Below are 16,828 nucleotides of genomic sequence, written 5' to 3' on the forward strand. Positions count from 1 at the left end.
TAAAACAGGTGTGTCGGGAGCGGAGAAAAGTCTGCTTTAATGTGGGGTGAGTCAAGGTTTTTATCAGATTGGGGTCACCCCTTCTACAGCGCACGCTCTGCTGTGTGTATTAGTAGACTTCCGCCTTCATGTCCCGGTGGGTTCGTCGCCGCTCTTGGGTAGATAAGATTTGAGCCCCACAGGGGAGAGATGGAAGCGACCACCATCGGTGTCCAACCGATGGGGAAATAAATCCCACTGGGATGTATATTGTCCATTGTCAGCCGACCATCTTATGTGCATGGGGGTCTCCCGACTGTCCTCTAATGGCAGATGTTGGGGGAAGATAGGGGTCGGGTTGTTGGATTTCAATTTGTCCAATCCTCTTGTTCAGCTGTGCTGCTGTCAGAGTCTGGTAGCAATGAATTCCCTTCTTCCTAACGAGAACACAGGCATGCTCGGCTGAACCTAGCATGTACAATATGGGGAAGGAATAAGCGTCGGCCAAATGGGCTTCCAGCCTAAAACCAGGGCGTGTGGCCGGCTGCACAAGTGCAGATGTTTACAACGGGAGACAGTTATTTCTATAGGATTATGCCATTGACTAGTGCGCCACCTGCTGGACAGCATCGTCATTTCAGTGCAAATGTAATCCCTTATTTTTTTATTTTATTTTTTTATACTTTTAAAATTTGCACTGTATGTCAAGTTATTTGCTGTTTCTGGTGCACACGCTCTCCACAGCGCATGCACGCAATTTTTTAAAATCTCATCTACCTTAGAGGGGTTTTCCACTTTGGACAATTGCTTTTTACTTCGAAGGGTCCTTATACGATTCGCTGATCCGAGGGATCTCCGGGGGGGGATCTGCAGGAAGTGTTTGAATCCCCTGCAGAGCCCCCACAGGAACTAAGAGGTATTACACAGTTCCTATTGAACTCTGGGTCCTGTTTGTGTCAAGCAACTGTAACTACATGCTGGGAGTTGTAGTTTCCCCGCAGCACTGGTCTAATGCATCTCGGCGAGACATGCTCTTTGTAGCTCCGCTCTACGGGAAGGGTTGAGGTTCGTGAACAGATTTGCACAGACATCGAAGACCAAGTTGATTGCAATGCAGAAGTTTATTCTCGGTCAAAAAGCATTAAAAGCTCAAAAGACACCGCAAACCCACAGCCCATGAATCGCAGGAAAGTGCAGGGAAGTGATTGTGGCAGCAGAGTTGCGTCACACGAAGCAGATGTATGTCCGGTAGAGTCACCGCCGCGCCTGGTGCCGGATCTCTTTGCTTTGCAGCTTCCTGGAAGGATGAAAAAGAGTTAAAAAAGTTTTTGGCTTAATTGTCCTCTAATGAATAATTCTGCAATTTCTTATACACATTTTGCATTTCAATTCCTTGTCATCTTCAAGGTGTGTGCTTGTTGTCAGTGAATAGAAGCATTTTATTTATTTATCTATATCCATAGGCTGAAAACCTGCCCTGAGTATGTGATACTCGAGAGATCTTTGACATACTCTTACCCTAAGTTCACACCTGAGCGTTTTACAGCGCGTTCAAACGCGATGTAAAACGCTCAACACATGAAAAGCAATGCTTCCCTATGGGAATGGTTCTCACCTGGGCGTTTTACAGCGCGTACGATCGCGCTGTAAAACGCCCGACACTCAAACAAGTACTTGAGCTTCTTTGGGGCGTTTTGACGCGCGTTTGTGGCCATAGGACACTGCAGTCAATGACACAAACGCGCGTCAAACGTGCGTTTACTATTACAAAAAACGCGCGTCAGAAACGCGCGTCTGACGCGCGTTTAGGAAACGCTCAGTTGTGAGAAAGCAGGGTTAAAGGGGTTTTCCGGATGTTTAATATTGATCAGTATCTGAACGGTGCGGTCTGACTCCCAGCACCCGGAGACCTGAGGATAGGTCTTCAATGTTAAAAGCCTGGAGAACCCCTATCCAGTCAGTGAGGCCAGTGTCGGACTGCAGGGGCACCCCCCCCCCCCCCCGACTGGTAACACCCAGCTGGACCTTCACTGCAGACTGCTAGCAATTCACTCATGATTTCTAGTAGAAATAATAGAGGAACAGCACAACATAGAGCCATAAGAATAGATTCTGTGGAATCGTTATTACATGGGGAATGCAAGTCGTTACTAAAACGGACATGTCAGGAGAGGGGGCGGGTCCTCTTTAAGGCAACTGATGATGTCACTGGGATTTTCTTAGTGATGTCAAGGGTGGAAATACATGTTTGACTCCCAATTTGTGGTATATTTTAAGCCCTGTCTTGATCCACCCACAAAGCCTCCCATCAGTGCCCACTTTGGGGGAGGGGGGGGGGGCACATATTACAAGTCACGCTCCTCTGTGGTCCATTGGTGGACCTATCCCACATTAAAGCCTCATTCAGTGATGTCCAGGATTGGAGCCTCCACAGACATGAGCACCTGTTCTGGGTTTAGTGACACACCTGGTTTTGGCTCAAAATCACTGATGGAAATTACTGATCAAAACACTGACGTGTGAATGAGGCTTACAAGGTACAGTTTTTAACCACACCCGTCATTAGGTGCTTCTATGGATCTTTGCTGTTAGGCAGGGTGATCGGGTGCAGATGCCAAGCAAGCTTCTAATCTTGCGGGCTAGTGCCAATGAGGGCACTGGGTGTACATGTATGAAATGGGACAAACTATCTCTGCAGACAGGAGACCGCCAGCGCTAGAACTCCCCTCCCTGCTACCATAAGCCCCTTGAGCTCAGAATGAGAACGGGTCACTACCCCCGAAGCCAGCCTCTGTGTTACCACTCCCAATGCCAACCTCTATGTTACCACCCCTGATGCCAGCCTCTGGGTCATCACCCCCGATGTCAGCTTCTAGGTCACCACCCCTGATGCCAGCCTCTAGGTCACCACCCCCCGATGCCAGCCTCTAGGTCACCACCCCCCGATGCCAGCCTCTGGGTCACCACCCCCCGATACCAGCCTCCACTCCCTATGCCAGTATCTGGGTCTTTATCCCCAATGCCAGTATCTGGGTCTTTATCCCCAATACCAGCCTCTGAGGTATCATCCCCAATGCCAGTATCTGGATGACCATTTTGCACCCTTTATACACGGTAGTAATCTCACGCAATGCAAATATCCATGAGGTTGATATCACTGTCCCCTTATCTGATGTGGAATTTGATTGCGTGATCAGAAGGGAGCAGAGTCCTCTATGTTTGTCGGGTGAAAATCCTAATTCTGCCAAGTTGGCGCTCTGCGCCGCTGGTTAATGTGTTTCTTAATCCGCTTTGTTTGAGCAGTGGGATTGCGCAGCACAGTCTGAATTATTTATTAACCTCTATCTGTTTTGTAGGTTGGCAGTTTGGACACTGACGAGGTGAACTGTAGACTGGAAAAATCCAAAGGGGTTTGCAGGTACTGTTATAATACTGGCCTTTTTATATCTGATTAGCGGGGGTCTGACACCCCGCACCCCTACTGATCAGCCGTCCTGTAGTCACTACAGCTCTGTCCACTGTGCAGCGGACGCAGCCGGTTACCATTCACTTCAATGGGCGCTGCACTGCAGTAACCAGCTCTGACCACCACACAGTAGACGGAGCTGTAGAGTTCCGGCAATGCAGCTACTGCAAAACAGCTCATCGCTGGGGGTCTCGCCGGACCCCCACTGCTTACATATTGACGGCCTATGCTGAGGAAACCTCATCGAGACAGACCCAAAGGGTACTAAGAACAATTTAAAGGAACACTCCAACGTGAGGGGGTGAAGCATGAGACAATCAAAGAATGGCAGAATCCTTGTGTCGCCCTGCGCTAAGAATAACAATTCTAGGCATTAAAGGGAGTTGTCGAATTTTTATTTATTTCCCTAAATCTGCCCCCCCCCCTTCAGCCGTTGGTACCTGTAGAGCAGGGATGCTCAACCTGCGGCTTTCCAGCTGTTGTAAAACTACAACTCTCAGCATGCCCGGAGCGCTTACAGCTATCAGCCTACAGCATGGCATGGTGGGAATTGTAGTTTTACAAAAGCTGGACGGCCGCAGGTTGGGCCTCCCTGCTGTAGAGAAATCCATACTTACCTGCTCCTCGTTCCGTCTGGACTCTTTATTGGACTCCATCTGTCAACTTCCGCACAGACGGTGTCACGTGTGCCACTGCAGCCATTGACTACAAGCAGCATGTAATACTTGGCCACGTGTCACCGCTGAGGTCAGTCATTGGCTGCAGCGGAGCCTGTTGACCCACATCCTTGCGGAAGTTGGGTGATTGGGCCCAGAAGTCCATTGAAACTAGTTCAGGGGCCACGATGTTGGAACGGAGCGGTGGGGAGCAGGTAAATATGGATATCTCCACAGGTAGCGCTGGCTGGGGGGCAAATTTAAAGGGGTCGTCCCACAAATTATATTCTACAGTTTTCAAAACCAGCAGCTGGATTTGAATAGTTTTGTAATTGCATGTAATTAAAAATTGTATATAGCCGCTGAGTTATTTACTGAAATCTGTGAGTATAGCGCCACCTGCTGTTTGCTCCTTTTCTAATTTCTCTGTCCTGCTCACTGAGATGGAAGCATATGCTTAGTTCCATCCTTGAACTGCCACCAGCTGCAGCAGAAAGGACACAACCTCTGAGAAGGGACGCGCCCTCTAATCTGCCATCTTGAAATAAATCTAGCAGAGCAATGAACGGGGAGATCTCTGGATCCATGTGAGGTGCAGGGCTGGTTCTAGCTTTGTTAGAAAGAGGTTGTCATGTACTAGATTTATGGGATAAACCTAGACCACCCCTTTAAAGTCTGCCTTCCGTGGTCATTTTCACGTTTCTTTCCATATTGTGTTGCAGTTTTGGGTTCAAAACAAGAGCCAGATTGGCAGATTGTCTGGATTATCCTGTGCCAGAGTAAAGGACTTTCACTCGCACGGTATTCTGGAGGGTTAATGTTAACACTTGCGGCAGAGGGATCCGGCAAGCAGTTCCCGTCGCTGGATCCGGCGATCTGGATGCAAACTGAAAGCATTTGTAGACGGATCCGGATCCGTCTCACAAATGCCTTGCGTGAACGGATCCGTCTCTCCGCTTGTAATGCGGATAGACGGATCCATCTTGTATTTTTATTTTTTACAGTATTAAAGGTCTATGCATGCGCAAACCGGAAGGACGGATCCGTCATTCAGGTATTTCTAATGCCGGATCCGTCACTAATACATTCCTATGTAAATTAATGCCGGATCCGGCATTACAGCAACTGATCCGGCATTTTTGACGGAGATAATACCGCAGCATGCTGCGGTATTTTCTCCGTCCAAAACGACGTTCAGTGACTGAACTGAAGACATCCTGATGCATCCTTAACGGATTTCTCTCCATTCAGAATGCATTAGGCCCCTTTCACACGGGCGAGATTTCCACGCGGGTGCAATGCGTGAGTTGAACGCATTGCACCCGCACTGAATCCCGACCCATTCATTTCTATGGGGCTGTGCACATGAGCGGTGATTTTCACGCATCACTTGTGCGTTGCGTGAAAATCGCAGCATGCTCTATATTGTGCGTTTTTCACGGCCCCATAGAAATGAATGGGGCTGCGTGAAGATCACAAGCATCCGCAAGCAAGTGCGGATGCAGTGCGATTTTCACGCATGGTTGCTAGGAGACGATCGGGATGGAGACCCGATCATTATTATTTTCCCTTATAACATGGTTATAAGGGAAAATAATAGCATTCCTAATACAGAATGCATAGTACAAAAATGCTGGAGGGGTTAAAAATAATAATAATATTTTAAATCACCTTAATCAACTTGTTAGTGCAGCCCGGCTTCTCTCCTGTCTTCTGTCTTCTTTCTTCAGGACCTGGGTAAAGGACCTGTGGTGACGTCACTGCGCTCATCACATGGGCCGTCACATGATCCATCACCATGGTAAAAGATCATGTGATGGACCATGTGATGAGCGCAGTGACGTCACCACAGGTCCTTTACCCAGGTCCTGAAGAAAGAAGACAGAAGAGATGCCGGCTGCGTGCACAAGTGGATTAGGTGAGTTAATTTTTTAGTTTTATTTTTTAACCCCTCCAGCGCTGTTTTACTATGCATTCTGTATTAAGAATGCTATAATTTTTCCTTATAACCATGTTATAAGGGAAAATAATACAATCTACCCAGCACCTAACCCAAACATGCCGATTTTTCTCACGCAAGTGCAAAACGCATTACAATGTTTTGCACTTGCGCGGAAAAATTGTGCATTTTCCCGCAACGCACCCGCATCTTACCCGGGAAAAAACATGACGCCCTTGCGAAAGAGGCCTTAGGATATAACTGATCAGTTCTTTTCCGGTATTGAGCCCCGACGACAGAACTCCATGCCGGAAAACAAAAACGTTAGTGTGAAAGTGCCCTGACATTGATGAAACACTATTTTTCTACTTTACCTATGGAGTTCCACACTCTGGAATCTGAGTGACCCGTGCAGCCACTCTGCTCATGAGGTCGGGATCTATCGAATTCAAGTATTCAAGCTAAAAAAAATAATATAAAATTAACATTTTACATGTATCACCCACAAGTTATCAACATTATCAGATATGGCTGGTTTCCCCTAGGTGTAACAAAATAATATTAAAACCATTTTATAAACTTTAAACTTAAAGGGGTTGGCCCATGTCGCACTTTGTTGGCATAATGTTAGGATATTCCACCAATGTCCTCTAGAATGGGGTCTCCAAAGCAGAGAAGAGATCCCCGCGCAAGCACAGCTACCCTCTATTCACTTCTATGGGAGTGCCAAAAAATTTCCGGAACTCCGGATGTAGAGGGGGCAGCGCATGTGTGGTGCGCTCTCCTTCACTTCTATGGGAGTTCCATTCTAGAGATCAGTGCAGGTCCCACCTCTGGCAATATGCCACCAAAGTGCGAGATGGGCCAACCCCTTTCAGTGCCTGATTGGTGGACTCCAACTGCTGGGACTCCCACCGATCACGAGAAAGAATTTCCTTAAACGGAGTGGTGGAGCACGCCCACTACGGCTGCATTAGAACTCTACATCGAATATACCTGAGCAATATTTTGAACGGAGCGGCAGTGAGCATGCTCGACCACCGCTTCATTTGAATGGGGACATTGGGGCGCTCATTCTTCTAACCATGATATTGATAGGTTCAAAGGTTGTAAGACAATCCCTTTAAGGCTACTTTAAAAGCCCATTAGTAGCATGGTGATCGTGAAGGATCTGCTCATCAAAAAAACAATAGAAATCAGATGGCCCTGACCTAGCGCCAATGTGAACAAAGCCTAACTGATCGTATTATGTCAGGTGGAGGACAATACCCAGATTCTAAGTCAAGAGAAAGTGGGCGGGTCCGTGACAACGTTACATGAAAGAGTCAATGAAGGACTAGACAGAACAAGTAATGGACGAGCAATGTGATCCCGTATACATTCTATACAATATGAAGGGTCTGGTACTCACCGTCCGTTCCTGTATTTCAGGGCTTGCCCTAGAAATACTATCTGCAAAATTTTGTGCAGTTCTATCCTTGTGATCTTCTTCCATTGCGTTATAGAAGGCCTGAGACTGTGGAGAAAGCAGCAATGAGAGTGGAAGGAGGAAGATGCCGTAAGTTCCCCATGCACTGACCACCTGGTGAGCTTGTGCTTATACACAGGAGCCGATCCGAGCAAGCAGAGCTACAAATCACTGGGAGAGAAGAGCGCATCCGTCTGAGGTTTTAATTAGTGTTGAGCGAACTTGCAATTTGCAAGTCTGGCATTCGGGTTATCTAAGAATCCCGTTATGGATTCTGCTACCAAGGACCATAACAGATTTCGATGACGGCACACACCACGGAAGCCTATAAGAGCTATGCTGGCCATAGACTTCTATTATGACGGAATGCCTCTTATAGGCTTCCGTGGTGCGTCCCGCCATAGAATTCCGTTATGGTCCGTAGTAACGGAATCCATAACTGGATTCTTAGATAACCCGAACGACCGACTTGCAAATCTCAAGTTCGCTCAATGCTTTATTAAAGGCTATGTACACCTTTGGGGACAATTTTTATTTTATTTTTTTATGATTGCCTTTTACAAATTTTGTGCTCAAAAATCATCATGCCTTCATGAGGGATCGGTCTTGTCAAACTAATTTAATCAGTTTCTTACCTCATTTACCCCTTTCCCATATTTTTTTTTCAGTTTGGACCCTCCTGACCCGTTTTCACCATGTAAACCGTCCTCTACGTAGCACTTCCTGTGGCTGCTTCCAACCAAACCCATGATGCACTTCTCCTTTCTTTGCCACAGCTCCAGCACCGCCCCTAGTTCATATCTCCTCCCACCCCGCTAGTTTCATAGACACTCCCCTGTCGCTGCCCCGCCCATGGACATGACATGACAGGAAATAAGAGAGAGTTGCATGGACATGGTCAAAACAGAAGAAAAAATATACATCAAACAGGAAAACCGCAGACAACGCAGCTAAGGCTACTTTCACATCTGCGCTTTCCCTTTCCGCTATTGAGATCCGTCATAGCGGGGGGGGGGGGGGGGGGGAACGCTTCCGTTTCTTACTGATTCATTACTCTGGTGTGAAAGTAGCCTAAGCTGGCGATCAGAGCAGCACTGAAGATCAGCGCTAGCATGTAATACCTGGCTGAAATGATCCTCACAGCAGTCGTATCTGTCCACATCACCGCAGACTTTGAACACAGTCTCCTTGAATTTTGGGTTAGGTTGTGGACCTCCGGTTGTGTTGGGATAGTAATTGGTTTTGCCCACTGCATGGAAGTAAAAGAGGTTAGGTAAATATGCCCTCCACTGTGTGTAGCAATGGAAAACGATTCTGATCACATTTTGTCGCACCAATTTTTTTAATGGAAGTCTATGGTGTAGCGCTGCGATGCAACAGTCTCAAAAATATCCATTGGAGATGTCGCATGTTGCAGTGCGACACCATAGACTTCCATAAAAAAAAATGTTGCAGCGTCGCTGTTTGTGCTCTATTTGTCGCGCGACTTACATGTCGCCGTGTAGAGCTAGCGTTGAAGGAGAGGGCACTGATACACTGTAACGAGCACTGCACCTATGTATGGCTCGGATTACACTATATCTGGTGGGTACATTGTATCCATAGACTTCTAGGAACCAGATGTATGCCAAAATAAGCGTCCTTAAGGCCTCATGTACACAGGCATTGCCCGTCCGTTCCGTGCACAATTTGCGATCCCCAACGCACAGGCAACATCCGTGCAGCTGCCGCAGACGGATCCAGACCCATTCAACTTGAATGGGTCCGTGATCCGTCCGCACCGCAAAGAAATAGAACAAGTTCTGTTTTTTTTGCGGTGCGACGGCACGGAGAGAAACCCCACGGAAGCACTCCGTAATGCTTCCGTGGGGTTCTGTGCCTCCGTTCCGAACGGCACTTTCCGGATTGCGGACCCATCCAGGTGAATGGGTCTACATCCGTGATACGGTGCACAAATGGCAGGGGCCCGTATACTGCGGACCCTGATCACAGTACGCGCACAGGCCAGCCGCGTGCATGAGGCCTTAGGCGGATGTCTAGCTGCCAGCTACGCTTTCCAATACAATAGAATCTTAAAAACTTTGTATATGTTTTTTTTATTTTATGGCAGAGATATTCAGCTGTATGGAGTACATTCCTTTGGGCTATGCATCTTGCCTATATATCATAAGTCCATCCAGAACATGATTCGGGGGTGTTCACATTCAATGACAGCAAGAAGAGATCTTGAGAATGGTGAGAAATAATAACCCACAGTATATTAGCAAGTTGCAGAACTTTCTAGCATAAAAAGGGGTTGGGTATGATCGCTGGGGGTCTCCTACAAATCACTAGAATGGGCCCCCCTGATTCGCCTGTGTAAATGGAGTGGAGTGGTAGTGGCTATGCGTGACCACTTCCATGGGCCTGCCGGAGCGAGTCGGACGTGGTCCAATAGAAGTGAATGGAGCACTGGTTACACAGGTGACTTGGAGACCCCCGTTATTGTAATTAGTGGAGAACCTACCCCCAGCAATCAGACATTTATCACCAACCCCTTTAATTACATAAATACCATGAAGCCCTTTATACGTGTAACATTCCCCCACAAACGTATATTAAAGGGGTTATCCAAGACCTATAATGCTTCCCCCCCATATGCTGGGGTCCCTCACAGAGATTGTACTTACCTTGCTTCCCGGCACCCGTGTCACTTCTGATGCCGGCATGGCCAGCACTGCATCTCTTGGGTGGGGGGGACGCAGCCAATAGCAAGCTGCGACCTAGCGTCGCCCAATATGCAGGAGATGCAGCAGCGGCTGTGCCGGCATCAGAAGCTACTGATCATCTGTTTGAAGAGGCCACAATGCTCCCGGATCCTCGACCTAGGCCAGTGACATCACATTTATCGCTCACATGGCTTAGAAATGAATGGGCCTGGGATGCAGTACCAACCACAGCCACTATACAATGGATGGCGCTGTGCTTGGTGAACTTCGAGGAGGCTGCGGAGCTCACTGGAACGCCTCAGTCTCTTCAAACAGCTGATTGGCAGGGGTGCCGGGCGTCGGACCCCGACCAATCACACACCGATGACCTATCCTGAGGATGTGTAATCAGTATTAAACACTCGGAATACCCCTTTAAGGCAGTGTTAGAAGGTAGAAAAGTCAGGCAAGATGGTTAAGACTAACATACCTTGGTGGAAGGCCATGAGTCCATCCTGCTGGTAATTGTTCACACAAACCTTGGGACGATTCACTTCCAGTTGTGCAAAGTTTGCTCCCAAACGATACCTCTGCGCATCAGCGTAGGCAAACGCACGAGCCTGAAAGGATATAAAAAATCTGCTAGCTGCAGGGACTCTCCAGCAGGCTCGGACTGGCCCACCAGGGAGGCGGGGGATTCCTCGGTGGGCCCCCAGTCTCCTGCGCCCGAAGATAAGACGGAGGAGTAATTATTTCTCTTGTTTCTGAAGAGAAACCTTGGAACCGAACATGTTTTTTTACAGTGCATCTTAAAGGGAACCTGTCACCGGGATTTTGTGTATAGCGCTGAGGACATGGGCACTGGCCGTAGTGGGCACAGTGCACGCTGTAGGCCTGACACACACGCTCTGTGTGCTTTTATTGTGTCAAAAAAACTATACATAGTGTTCCTTCCCTGTGCTGGCATCAGCCTCAGGGAAGGAACTGCGCATGCGCTAGCTCGCGCATCACAAGATTACAGCGCACTAGCTTTGTGACGTCGGGGAGCAAGGAGAAGATTCTGAGGATGCGGGGCGGTGCTGGGCTCCATCACGCTGGACTCATCTCAGGGACAGGACTCATCTCAGGGACAGGACTCATCTCAGGTTAATTTGCATATGTTTTACACAATAAAAAGCACACAGAGCTATGGGGACTGGGTATTGCGGACGTGCTAGCGGCCATCTAGCAACCCATGTCCTCAGCTCTATACACAAAATCCCGGTGACAGGTTCCCTTTAAGAAAAAAAATTAAAATAAAAGTCGCTTTTTTTCCTCCCAATATTTTGCTCTCCCTTATGATCATACAATGACTTTTTTTTTAAATGTATCAAGAAACTGAATGGAAACAGCAAATGTGAGAGCCTAACCTTTACAGCTAGATCGCATGGCTGACAACAGGTGGAGCTGAAATGTTGACCGTTTCCAATGGCAACCAGAAGAATTTTTAAAGCAGCTCTGGATATGCGCTGAGAGCCTTCCACAAATTAACGTGAAGTTGTTACAAGCAGAATTCAGTTTTTCCTTTTACTTACCTGGAATGTTTTATCCAGGAATCCCTCTATTCCTGGACATAAGTTACCCGGGCAAAAGGCCGCCTGTTCCACATCTAAGAAATGGTTATTAGGGTTTCTATCTAAAGTGAGTACTGCTACTTCCATCAAGGGGTGAGTGATAGGATCCCATTCCTGAAATGAACAAAGTACAGAAATGTAGACCGAGAAATACTTTATGACCTACAGTAATGTCATTTTAAGGGGATGTCCATGGCACCATGGCAGCTCATTCCCTCTATGGGAGGTGCCGGAAAGGACATGGACAATTTGGTGGGACCATGCATTATGCATTTTCTTTGGTACTGCTTCCAACGGCTGATAGTCACTTACCCTAGTGATGTCAGAGAAGCAACAGGGCATTGCCTCGCTTTGTTCCTGGGTCATAATTTGCATTTCCAGGCTCCATTGTGGGAAATTTCCATTCTTTATTGCACAATACAAATCCCTGGTTGCATACGATGGATCAACTCCAGCTAATCGAGTGCCTTCTTCTGTGGTCATGAATAATTCACTGGTCTTAGGCTATAGCAATTCAGAAAAGAAAAAAAGTCTTTGATCGTACACATAGCTAAATGTACAGTAATATCCATTGGCCTAACCTCTATAAAGGCAAGCACCCGCCTGCTGTGGGCTGCCACTGAATTGCTCCCTATGCTACCATGATATTGTCATAGTGGCTTCCTGCAAATGCCACTAGGGGGAGCCCTCCGCATACAGGTTTATTTAGCTCTCCCTGACTTCCATGGACACAACTGTGTTTTTCATCCTTGTCTTGACCAGCATTTTTTGCGGATTTGACATGGGCCCATTCATTTCTATAGGCCCACAAGAAAAAAGGACAGCACACAGATGTCATAGCTTGACAAGAAGTGTAGCATGGGTGAATAAAGAGAACTTCATATATTTTTCACCATGGAATCAGGAATGCTGCCTCATTTTTTGGGGACATATACTGTACATGTCGGCACATTAGAGATGGCCATAGCTGCCAGGTTTTTGCTGTTTTACACAAGAGATATCTAAGGTCAGCGATCGGCACTAAAGCCAGTGGCAGACCTTTAAGCCCTCAGATGCTGTGGCCAATTCTGACCAATGCACCTGAGGTGGTTTTCCCCGGGAAGGCTGCGCTCCTAGGGTCTGGACGACTTCCCTGCGCGGACATGGCAGGAAACAGTTTGTTCTCTGTAATAACCTGGGACTCTCTAAAGGAACCCAGGCTATTTCAGCTGTAGTTCCTATCTAGGCCTGCAGGTGGCGGGGCTGCATAGGAAGATAGTGAATCTCCTATACACTGCAATAGTAATTCATTGCAATGTTAGGCGAAGCAATCGGAAGTGGACTTAAAAATGGTAAAAAAAATATATATATTTTAAATATGTAAAAAATACAAATCGGCTCCCTTTTCCCATAATAAAAAAAAAAAAAAAAAAAAAAAAAAAAGATCATAGGCATCGCCGTGTCCCAAATCGACCGGACTCTTAAGATGTACAGTATATGTATTTCTCCTGTACAGTGAATGCTGTAATGGGGGCGGGGGGGGGGGGGGGAATAAAAAATGTGCAATTTGCAGTTTTTTCGTTGCTTCACCTCCCTCAAAAAAAATTTATTAAAAAATTGCCCCACAATAAATAAGCCCACCCACAGCTCACTAGACGTAAATATTAAAAAGTTATGTGGCTAAGAATATGGTAATGAGAAGAAAAAAGTATATTTTTTAAGTATTAACCCCTTCTAGTTTTCACCCTCCTGCCCAGGCCATTTTTTGCAAATCTAACATGCGTCACTTTATGTGGTAATAACTTTGAAACGCTTTTACTTATCCACGCCATTCTGAGAGTGTTTTCTCGTGACACATTGTACTTCATGTTAGTGATAAATTTGAGTCGATATATATTTCACCTTTATTTATAAAAAGAATCCTAAATTTATAGAAAATTTTGAAAAATTCACAATTTTCTAAATTAGAATTTTTCTACTTTTAAGACAGATAGTAATGTCTCATAAAATAGTTATCAGTCATCATTCCCCATATGTCTACTTTATGTTGGCATCATTTTGTAAAGGTCAGGGTCTGGGCAGGGGGCGGGGCCAGCAGTCCGTTGTGCTCTTCCTCCTCGGCGAGGATCCTAGGCGAGTATGTAGAGGGTTTATTTTTAACTTCCTGTGAAGGGGGCACAATCCTGGGCATATTACCCTATTACTGTGAGAGGGCACATCTGGGCATATAACCATATTACTCTAAGGGGGCACAATCCTGGGCATATTACTGTGAGGGGGCACATCCGGGCATATTACTGTGAGGGGGCACATAACTGGGCATATGACTGTGAGGGGGCACATAACTGGGCATATGACTGTGAGGGGGCATAAATGGGCATATGACTGTGAGGGGGCACATAACTGGGCATATTACTATGAGCGGGCATATGACTGTGAGGGGGCACATAACTGGGCATATGACTGTGAGGGGGCATAACTGGGCATATGACTGTGAGGGGGCATATAACTGGGCATATTACTATGAGCGGGCATATGACTGTGAGGGGGCACAACCGGGCATATTACTGTGAGGGGGGCATATATCAAGGCACATATCTGGGCATATTACTGTTAGGGGGCACATATCTGGGCATAGCTACTGTGAAAAGGGCACATATCTGGGCATTGCCACTGTGAGGGGGCACATATCTGGGTATTGCCACTGGGAGTGGGCACATATCTGGGCAGTGCCACTGGGAGGGGGCATAACTTGGAGTATTACTGTGAGGGGGGCATATATCAGGGCACATATCAGGGCATATTACTGTGAGGGGGCACATATCTGGGCATAACTACTGTGAAAATGGCACATATCTGGGCATAATACTGTGAAAAGGGCACATATCTTGGCATAACTATTGTAAGGGGCACATATCTGGGCATAACTATTGTAAGGGGGCACATATCTTGGCATCGCAACTGTGAGGGGGCACATATCTGGGCATAACTACTGTGAGGAGGCACATATCTGGGCATAACCTGTGAAGGAGGCACATATCTGGCCATAACTACTGTGAGGGGGCACATATCTGGGCATAACCTGTGAAGGAGGCACATATCTGGGCTTAACCCGTGAAGGAGGCACATATCTGGGCATATCCTATGAAGGGGGCACAATGTGGGCATAAATACTGTGTGGTGGCATAAAGGAGGAATAATTACTATGTGGGGGCATTTACGGGACTGGGTTGGTTTAGGTGTTTAGTTACGTTTTGGGCGGAGTTATAGGCGTGGCCTAGTACAGAAAATATTTGCCGTGGTGTGTTTCGCGCGAGGCACATAGTGTCGCTCTGCCTTCTTTTCAAAAGATGTGAGATATGAATCTGTGTTTTCACCGATGCCAGCGCATACAGCAGGGGCTCGGCTGTCAGTGACTGCCCTGACCGGGCAGGTGCTGGGGCTTAAGTCACGTCTCGCGGGAAGGGGTGAAAACGCAAGAAAAACTATGCAAATATGGCATCGCTGTAATCTTACTGACCCAGAGAGTGAAGGCCGCAGGACAGTTTTAGCCCATAGGGAACACCGTAAAAACAAAACCCATGGCACTGTGACAGAATTGCGCTATTCCATTTGGATTTTTTTTGTCCAGCTTCCTACTACATTGTAGCAATATTAAATGGTGACAAGAACAAACAAACCTTCAACCTTCATGTGAATGGAAAAATGAAAAAAGCTATGGCTCTGGGAAGGAAGGGAGTAAACAAGGAAAATGCAAAAAACAAGGCTAAAAGGGTTAAACAGCACATCATTTTGGACTTAAAACTGAACGATGGATACCTCTCTATGTAAAGAAAATAAAATTGGGGGTCAGCCAGCACATCCCAGCACGCAGGTGCACATCGCCCTGGCTGAAAGCACAAAAGCAAAAAAACAAACAATGCAACAGCACTCTGCAAACACAAATAATAAAGCAAATACAATCGTGCCATACTCACTATAGAAAATGTAAAATGCTGAGTTATAAATGTGAGATTCTTGGCAAATACAGTTTGGACAAAATTATTTGTGGCCGTTTGCCAGCATCAAGGCGATCTCATTAAGACGTCTTAAGGAGATCTCCTTGACGGCGGCAGACGGGCACAAATAATTTTGTACAAAATATATTTGCCAAAAATTTCACATTTATAACGCAGCATTAGCATTTTACATTTTTTTTATAGTGAGTATGGCACGATTGTATTTGCTTTATTATTTGTGTTTGCATTGTTTGTTTTTTGCTTTTATACCTCTCTATGTACAATTTCCTGTAGTTTTCACTCTGACACGTACGGCACTTTTTCACTTAATTTCCCCAGGCCAACATAAGGAAAGAGTGTATGAGATACCCACCGTAAACTGGAATTTGCAATACACATGATCTCCAGCAGCATTGACAAGTCTAAAAGCATGACAAGCATAAGCTTCCAGGGTTCTGTATCCTTTCGGAAGCCCATCGTCGGAGAACAAATGCATATTCTAGAGGAGAAGGCAAGAGCAGAGAGTCACTCATACGTAGCCTCTGTGACACTGAGAAGCCAATGTGGTGGCCCAAAGATTCTAGTTTACCAAAGCCTAGTGTTCTTCCCCCCGCAATGAAGCATTTGGGTTCACATAACCCAAAGGTTGGCAAGACATCTTCCCAAAGTCATTACCCCTAGGTGGCATCTGTCAGCAGTTTTGTTCCTATGACACTGGCTGACCTGTTACATGTGCACTTGGCAGCTGAAGGCGTCTGTGTTGGTCCCATGTTCCTATGTGTCCGCATTGCTGAGAAAACTTATGTCTAAATATATGCAAATGACCCTTTAGGAGCAACGGGGGCGTTACCGTTACACCTAGAGGCTCTGCTCTCTCTGCAACTGCTATGCCCCCTGCACTTTGACTGGCAGAGTCAAGCAGTGAAAATGTCATCACACCTGGAACTGTCAATCAAAATGCAGTTGTAGAGAGAGCATAGCCTCTAGGTGTAACGGCAACGCAGCTGCCAAGCGCACATGTAAGGGTACTTTCCCAATGCAAA

General features: G+C 46.6%; 1 protein-coding gene across 1 annotated transcript; it reads right to left on the reverse strand.

The window, feature by feature from the left end:
• Positions 1-1,087: 1,087 nt before the first annotated feature.
• Positions 1,088-16,268, reverse strand: LOC122920740 (catalase-like). Its single transcript, XM_044270454.1, has 8 exons — positions 16,159-16,268; positions 12,121-12,312; positions 11,770-11,922; positions 10,686-10,815; positions 8,630-8,757; positions 7,452-7,556; positions 6,415-6,501; positions 1,088-1,276 (listed from the first exon to the last, which is right to left on the reverse strand). The coding sequence occupies exons 2-7, from the start codon at positions 12,289-12,291 to the stop codon at positions 6,415-6,417; spliced, it is 774 nt and encodes a 257-aa protein (XP_044126389.1). The 5' UTR covers positions 12,292-12,312; positions 16,159-16,268; the 3' UTR covers positions 1,088-1,276.
• Between the last annotated feature and the right edge of the window lie 560 nt (positions 16,269-16,828).

Source organism: Bufo gargarizans, chromosome 10, assembly GCF_014858855.1.
Source record: "Bufo gargarizans isolate SCDJY-AF-19 chromosome 10, ASM1485885v1, whole genome shotgun sequence".
NCBI lineage: Eukaryota > Metazoa > Chordata > Amphibia > Anura > Bufonidae > Bufo > Bufo gargarizans.

Excerpts from the sequence above, each read along its gene's own strand:
- LOC122920740 (XM_044270454.1), bottom strand. The coding sequence starts at position 12,291 with ATGACCACAGAAGAAGGCACTCGATTAGCTGGAGTTGATCCATCGTAT. Across the intron at positions 11,923-12,120 it reads GCTTCTCTGACATCACTAGG|GAATGGGATCCTATCACTCA; the intron begins GTAAGTGACTAT and ends TGTTCATTTCAG. Across the intron at positions 7,557-8,629 it reads GTGAGGATCATTTCAGCCAG|TCTCAGGCCTTCTATAACGC; the intron begins GTATTACATGCT and ends CTTTCTCCACAG.